The sequence below is a fragment of the Euwallacea similis genome, chromosome 7 (assembly GCF_039881205.1).
Source record: "Euwallacea similis isolate ESF13 chromosome 7, ESF131.1, whole genome shotgun sequence".
Taxonomy (NCBI): Eukaryota; Metazoa; Arthropoda; class Insecta; order Coleoptera; family Curculionidae; genus Euwallacea; species Euwallacea similis.
The window spans coordinates 2,624,256-2,631,199 of NC_089615.1; the positions used below are offsets into that span (position 1 = coordinate 2,624,256).

At 37.5% G+C, this 6,944-nt stretch overlaps 2 protein-coding genes across 2 annotated transcripts; both read right to left on the reverse strand.

Moving 5' to 3' along the window:
* Positions 1 to 1,863: 1,863 nt before the first annotated feature.
* Positions 1,864 to 3,202, reverse strand: LOC136409826 (keratin, type I cytoskeletal 10-like). Its single transcript, XM_066391630.1, has 2 exons — positions 2,753 to 3,202; positions 1,864 to 2,697 (listed from the first exon to the last, which is right to left on the reverse strand). Exons 1-2 carry the CDS (start codon positions 3,156 to 3,158, stop codon positions 2,300 to 2,302), a joined length of 804 nt encoding a protein of 267 aa, XP_066247727.1. The 5' UTR covers positions 3,159 to 3,202; the 3' UTR covers positions 1,864 to 2,299.
* A 654-nt stretch (positions 3,203 to 3,856) lies between these two features.
* Positions 3,857 to 6,726, reverse strand: LOC136410119 (uncharacterized). Its single transcript, XM_066392087.1, has 5 exons — positions 6,172 to 6,726; positions 5,933 to 6,112; positions 5,622 to 5,879; positions 5,410 to 5,412; positions 3,857 to 4,313 (listed from the first exon to the last, which is right to left on the reverse strand). The coding sequence occupies exons 1-5, from the start codon at positions 6,566 to 6,568 to the stop codon at positions 4,216 to 4,218; spliced, it is 936 nt and encodes a 311-aa protein (XP_066248184.1). The 5' UTR covers positions 6,569 to 6,726; the 3' UTR covers positions 3,857 to 4,215.
* Between the last annotated feature and the right edge of the window lie 218 nt (positions 6,727 to 6,944).

The following is a 6,944-nucleotide window of genomic DNA, read 5'->3' on the forward strand; positions in this document are numbered from 1 at the left end:
ATTATTTTCTAGAATAACAGACTTCTCCTTGAGAGCTGACACAATTCATATGTGGAAAATTATAAGTTTAATGTACTTTTCAAGTTTGTATTTTTATTTTGTAGAAAAAACCTGATGTAAAAATATTTTCAACCTGATATAATTTTCGGGTAAACCGGAAAATGACCCTTAGTTCATTTGTTTAAATGGAGTATGGCAGTTAGTGAAAATAGTTTTTTTGTTGAAAATAAATATAAGTTTTATATTATAATATAGTACTGATTCTCAACTGTTTTTTATGTGTTTTGATTTTCACGATTTTTTCGACACATATAGAGTTTTACTAATACTTAATTGTTGACAAAATTATTTGACAAATTAGTGCAAAAATAATTGTAGGATGTTATTTGAAACAATTACTTTTTTGGATTTAAAAATTCTAAATGTTAATAATTTTTTTCAACAACTGTTCAAATATTTTTCTTAATTTTTTAATTGTTTATAAAAATTTGCAAATTTTCTAGTAATTTAAAATTTACTTCGTCAATCTATTTCAAATTGTTTTATAAATAATCGAGTTTTAGTAAAGCCCTACAAGTGTCGAAAAACTCGTAAAAATAAAAATTAATAAAAAACAGTTGAGAATCCGTATTATGATGTATCATGAAATTTATATTTATTGTTAAAAAAAAACATTTTCACTAAAAAAAATCCCATGTTCCATTTAAAAAAATAAAGTAGGAGTCAGTTTCCGGTTTAACCGGAAGTGATATCAAGTTGAAAATATTTCTACAATATCAAGTTTTTACACATACCAAAAATGCAAACTTCAAAAATACATTATACTTGTAATTTTCCATATACGGATTGTATCGGCTCCCATAGGCAAACCCTATGGGAGCCGATACTATAGGAGCCTACGGCAATTGCCCTCTGTCTCATCCACTAGGGTATATAAATTTTAAGAAAAGGCTTAATGTTTTGAAGAAGATTTTTAGTAAATCCGACCCATTTGAAAACAATACTTTGCGAATTCGTCATTGAAATCTCTTTTTTTTCATTGCAAAGTTACAAATCGTCCCTGCATTTGTGTTAATAAACACGAGAATGGTCAGGTTAGGATTCAGAAAACTCCAGATATAATCGCCCCAAAATGAACGCAACCACTCAACTTCATTGAAGCAAAACATCAATCGGACTTAGTTTCTGTGAGTAAAAAGTGAGCGTGAAAATCTAGTAAACCAGCGGTAACTAAATCAAAATCAACAAACATGACGAATTAATCGAAAATCCAATTGTCGATAAAATGCTCTCTATAAGTTAATCGATTTTTATGGTTTGTTAGACTCGAAGCTCAGGATGAAATAGAGTAACACTCGGATTGCTTAATATCAATCGCTTTTCATCAATCGTTCGAGAGTTTTTGGAGAGAAAGTTTTTTAGCTCTTTATTCAATCGAAGAAAAACTGTCAATTACATGTATGTTCATCACACATATCAGGTGATACGTAAAACCTGTTCGGATCATACACAGGTAACCCATCAGGTATACAAGAAGTGAAATCGGAAACCTGAAGCTGTTTTTGCACTTCTAAAATCCGCAAAAGGACAGAAAATCGTTTATACATGTATGCCGAATAGCTAGAAACTAGGACGAGGAAGAGCATAATGTCCTCGTTCACAAGAAAAAGGTAAATAATTGAGATTGCCTATCGAGCAGATCACACGCCAACAATTATGTTAATTGCATTGGCTTGTTCGGAATTCTCTTGCGTTTACCTCATTTTGCCTTTCTTTTGTCAAACTTTCTTTCTTTATCTGCTCAGCGATACCAATACATAGTAATAAATATTACGTTCGGCGAGGGCCAAAGAAAACAATTAATCAACAACATTATTTTTTATTGGAGGCAGAGAGCAGAAAAAATACTGTCAGGCATACAAGTCAAAGTCAGTCAAGTCCAAAAACATAAATAAATATAAATAAATAACGTCCAGTTGGTGTGTCTCGATAGCTTAAAAATTTGCAAAATTGCAATGACATATATAGCTGTCCGAGCTTCCTCTGGAAGCAAATCTTATATTAAATAAAAAAACATCAATATTTGTGTGATTTCGAATGTGCGCCATTCCTTGAGATATTGGGTAGTTATAAAAAACCATGCAAGTTACTATAATTATTATAAGGGTTGTGACTAGATAAATTATGTATAAATATGACATTGATTAGGCCATCAAAGACGGGAATGGAACACTTTTTGAAAGGAAGTTAGAGAGCTACAAGTTAATCGACCCAAAAAACATATTTGTACCGCAATAATTTATGGCTTTTCGTATGACCTATAGGCCAATTGCTGGGCGTCCTCTAAGGACCTCTTGTCCCATCCTCCTCCAGAAGATTGCCAGCCACCGCCACCACCGCTAGACCAGCCACCTCCGTGGCCTCCGCCGCCGCCACCGCCTCCATGTTGTTGTTTAGCGGCGAAGAGCTTCTTTACGGCTATTATTCCTGATATCAGCAGGGCTATTTTCGCTGTAATTAAAGCTTTTCCTGCTAGCAGGAACAGGCCGGCGATAGCTATGGGAATGAGCGCTGCCATTTTTGCCGCAATCGCCATCATCATGCCGCCCATCATATCTTTCATTTTGCCGCCTCCCTTGCCACCTCCACCGCCGCCGCCTCCCCCGAGGTTGCCACCGCCGCCTCCTTTACCTCGGCCTGAAATATATTTTATAAATGTTTTTTTTTTTTCAATTTAGTTGACTGTTGTTACCTTCTTCGATCATTTCCGATATCTTAGGCATGGAAATTTCGATCGTCCTACTTCCCAGGAGGCTATTGACTCGTTCATTCAGCATGTTATTGAGGGCTTCTTCCTGACCTTCCACAGATCTGGGCAAGTTTTGTTCAATTTCGTTTTCGAGGATGTGGGGTTCTGCAATTGTAGCGTCCTTGGACTTGATGAGGGCGACACCCTCCATTAGGGGCAGTTTCTCCATTCTGGCTACCCTGTCTAAGAAGGTAACAGCCTTCTTTTTCAGACAGGGCGAGAAACCTTCGGAATTTGCACACTCATCATAGATTTTCAACATAAAACGAACACTAGCGCTTTCGAAACTGTCCTGGGCCAAAACACTGAGGGCGCAAAGCACCACCACTAATACAAGAGACCTCATCATTCGCGCACCGGAAGGTTACGACTTCGACTGATGCACCCAGTGATTTTACAGGTTGTTTTATAGTATCTTCCTTGACACGAAGATTGACCTTTTCTCGCGGTACGACCTGATAAAAACGGCGACAAAGAGGGGACGGTACCGCGTTCCACGAGTAAGTTTCAATGGCAGATTTTCTTGTTTCTTCTTGCCCTAGAGCGAAGGCCATTGGTCGATCGTGACCCAGAATTTCGCCTCTCTTCACATCATTGGACTTAAGAGAGAGTTGCCCCTGCTTTTGCACCTTGCAGATGATGCCGATTTTTCACCTGTACCGTTCAGAGATAGTGAGTTTAATTCCCGGAGAAAACTACGATTGAAACTGAAACTGCAAGACGGTTGAAGTTGTTTTGCTTTTGGGCGGCCCAGTCAACCGTACCAACTGAGTTCATGGATGGTCTCATTACTTCATTGCTAATTAAAATTAAGAACTCTTTCTTGTTTTTTGTCTGCAATTAAGATCATAACATGTAGATGCTTGAAAAACTAAAGCTGTAAAGATGCGGACATTTTCTTTTAATAAAACATCGTTATCAACAAAATTAGAAATAACATTCATCTATTTGCATCAAATAAGATACACGTAATCAGATAAATAAATTAACAATAAATACACATTCATGGCTACCCAGCAACGGTCTGGTAAAAAAATAAATAAATAATCGTAAGAGGCAGTCCAATTAATCTCTGACCAAAATATCGGTCATAGCCGCAGATCGAAGAATTCGGGTTGCATAGAGATGATTTAAGGAATGCGATTGTGAATAATGTTTATGACATCAAATTGAATTCCACCATAGGCGGGAAAGGTCATTAAGCTATGTTTTTGTGTCACACATTTACCTACATGTGGCACGAAATATAGTAAACTTTTTGTACAAGTTGAAGGCATGAGTGTAATACATGAAGTCTCATCATTATGGAAGGATATAGATGATTTGGATGACTAGATGGGTGATGGTTAGGTTTGCACAATTAGATACTGTGTAGTGAAAAATCCTTGAGCTCAATATTTTTGGGACTATTGAGACATGGTCGGCTCTTGCTTTTGTCCTTGATAGGCCAAGTTGTGGGTTTCTTCCAGTGATCGCTTGTCCCAACCGCCTTCCCAGCCGCCACCTGAAAAATATATGAAATCTTTTCTAGAGGAATAAATTAAAAAAATGTTGGAATATCATAAAATACTATAAAACAAACAGTTTGCCTAAAAATAATAAAACCGCTAGTTCTGTTGATATAACTAACGCTAACAAATTAGTACGATGTGTAGCTGTAATATGGCTTATATTCGGTGCAGCGACTATAAAATCTTATACAAATTATCTACCCCAAAAGCACATAATTTCGTATTTTTTTTTAAATTATTCTTATTGGATTTGCTATAATTTCTCGTCTAGTTTGGATAGAGAAATTCTGGGAATAGCGAACGTCGGTTCAGGGTAACACTGCCCCAAAACACTTATTTATTCGATCTATCAAATTTTGAAATTTTTGAGTCAACTAAGATATTATTTTCTCGTTGAGCTAGAGTTTCTTAATAAAGCGGCGTTACAACGTAACGGCCGTAATATGGCATTAACGATACGCTTCAAAAGTTGTATCAACGTAAAGTTCATGGGCAACGTTTTATAGCGGTCACCATATTCCAGTACTGCCTTCCTAGCAAACTCTAGTTTTACGTAATGCCCTGTTGGTAATGTGTCAGGTAGTTATATCATATCTATGGTAAATTTTTAAGTAAACTGGAAATAACTTAAAAAACAACCTATAACGGAAAATGAGCTATTACAGTTGGGTGTGTGTAATGAAGTTTCAAACCAAGCGGAATAATAAAGGGGATCGGTAAAGAAACGCTCAAGTAGTTGTTGAAATACCAGAGGCAGGTCTTAGATAAATTCATTTTTTATCAGTTGTCAATCACATGTTTGATAGTAAATAGCGAATGGTTCAATCGATGACTTCATTTATGGTTCACCGTCTACTGTGAGATTTTTTTGATCACTCTATTCACGTAAATCACGCTGATAGATTAGCATAACCGTGATGATTACTGCACGATGTAGAAATGAAAAATAAAAAAATATTTAATAATATCAAATTTGCAACTAACTGTTGCTCGAGAAATCAGTGCTTAGAGCATCGTCCTGATGTAATCGAATTGCAGTGAAAGGTCTGATTACATTGATGATGAATATGTAATGTTATTTTCTGAAACCTCCTTCAGACTGAGAAGCATCAATATCATGACAACCAATTAGGCGTATAAAAACAAACTCGTCGGTAGCGAATAATATTAATTTCTCATTTCATTATATTATCCATTGCTATGATAATCATGCAGCCATTAAAGTTGATTCATCGTGATAATATAGACTCACTGCCGTTAAATTATTAAAGGATTTTAAAGTATTTTTTAATCAAATATACCTGCTCCGCCACTCCAACCTCCAGCCCATCCTCCTGCTCCTCCAGAGCCTCCGCTCCAGCCTGAAGAGGCATGCACGTGTTCCACATGACCTTGGTTCTTATTGGCCAGCAATTTCTTTGCAAAAATGATACCGGCGATGAGAAGGGCGATTTTGGCTTGGGTCAATGCCTTGACAGCGAGAATGAACAGACCACCGATAAGGAGGGGAAGCATGGCCAATTTTTGAGCCATCAGTTGCATCAAAAAGTCCTTAAGGTCTGTTAAGATTGATTGCATTAATCTGAATTTGCAGAAAATGTAGCGGGCATACCATATCCGCCTCCCTTTTTTTTGCCGCCACGTTTGCCGCCGCCGCCACCACCCCCGTGACCGCCACCCCCGTGACCACCACCCCCGTGACCACCACCCCCATGGCCGCCCTCGTCGACTCCGAATTTATCAAAAAGTCCGTTCAGCTCTTCGAATTTATCGTCTTCTTGTTTGCGTCTAGCTACAACAATTAATCAGGTTCAATTTACGTAATTCTGAGGATTTCCTTTCTGTACTTACCTGATTCAATTAGTTTCGGGAGGGACACTTCGATGGTCTTAGATCCAATCATCCTAGCAATCCTCGTGAAGATCATGGAGGTAAGGGCCTGACTCTTGGCATCCAAAGCCCTTGGCAAATTCTTCTCTTCCTCCTCCAACGTCGGAGCATTAGGTATTTCCTCAGTTTGTCCATTAATTACTACACCATCCATTAGGGAAATTTTCTGCATTCTGCTAACCCTATCGATGAGGTCGAGTGCCTTCATTTTCAAGCATGGCGATAATCCTTCCGATTGCGAGCATTCGACGTACAAGTTTAAAACCTCCCGCAGGCTTCCCGTGTAAGTATTGACACCATCATCGGCAAGAGCACTAATTATGCATATAGCAAACACTGCCACTAGAAATGGCTTCATGATGTGACACTACACTACGCCGAACTACACTGATATTTCTTCTGGACCAGTCTTCTTTATATAGTTTACATTTGAATATAAATTAAAGTAGATGGATATGCTTAAATTTGTGTTGCCCAAAATCATTGGTCTTCCTTCTATCATGGGAGAAACATAAACTCGTTTGAGTATGAGAGGGGGTCAATAGAATTTAACCTTGACATAGAAAAAAGCGAAAAGTGTTAGGTTTGAACAAACCATTATGGAGATGGACTATACCTAGAAGTTAATTAACGTTTTTATTGGAGGATGAACACAGGCGGCACGAGCATGTGGCCTAGGAAAGAAAAAAATTATTATGTTCTTTTCGTAGACAATTTCTGCATTTTTATCAATT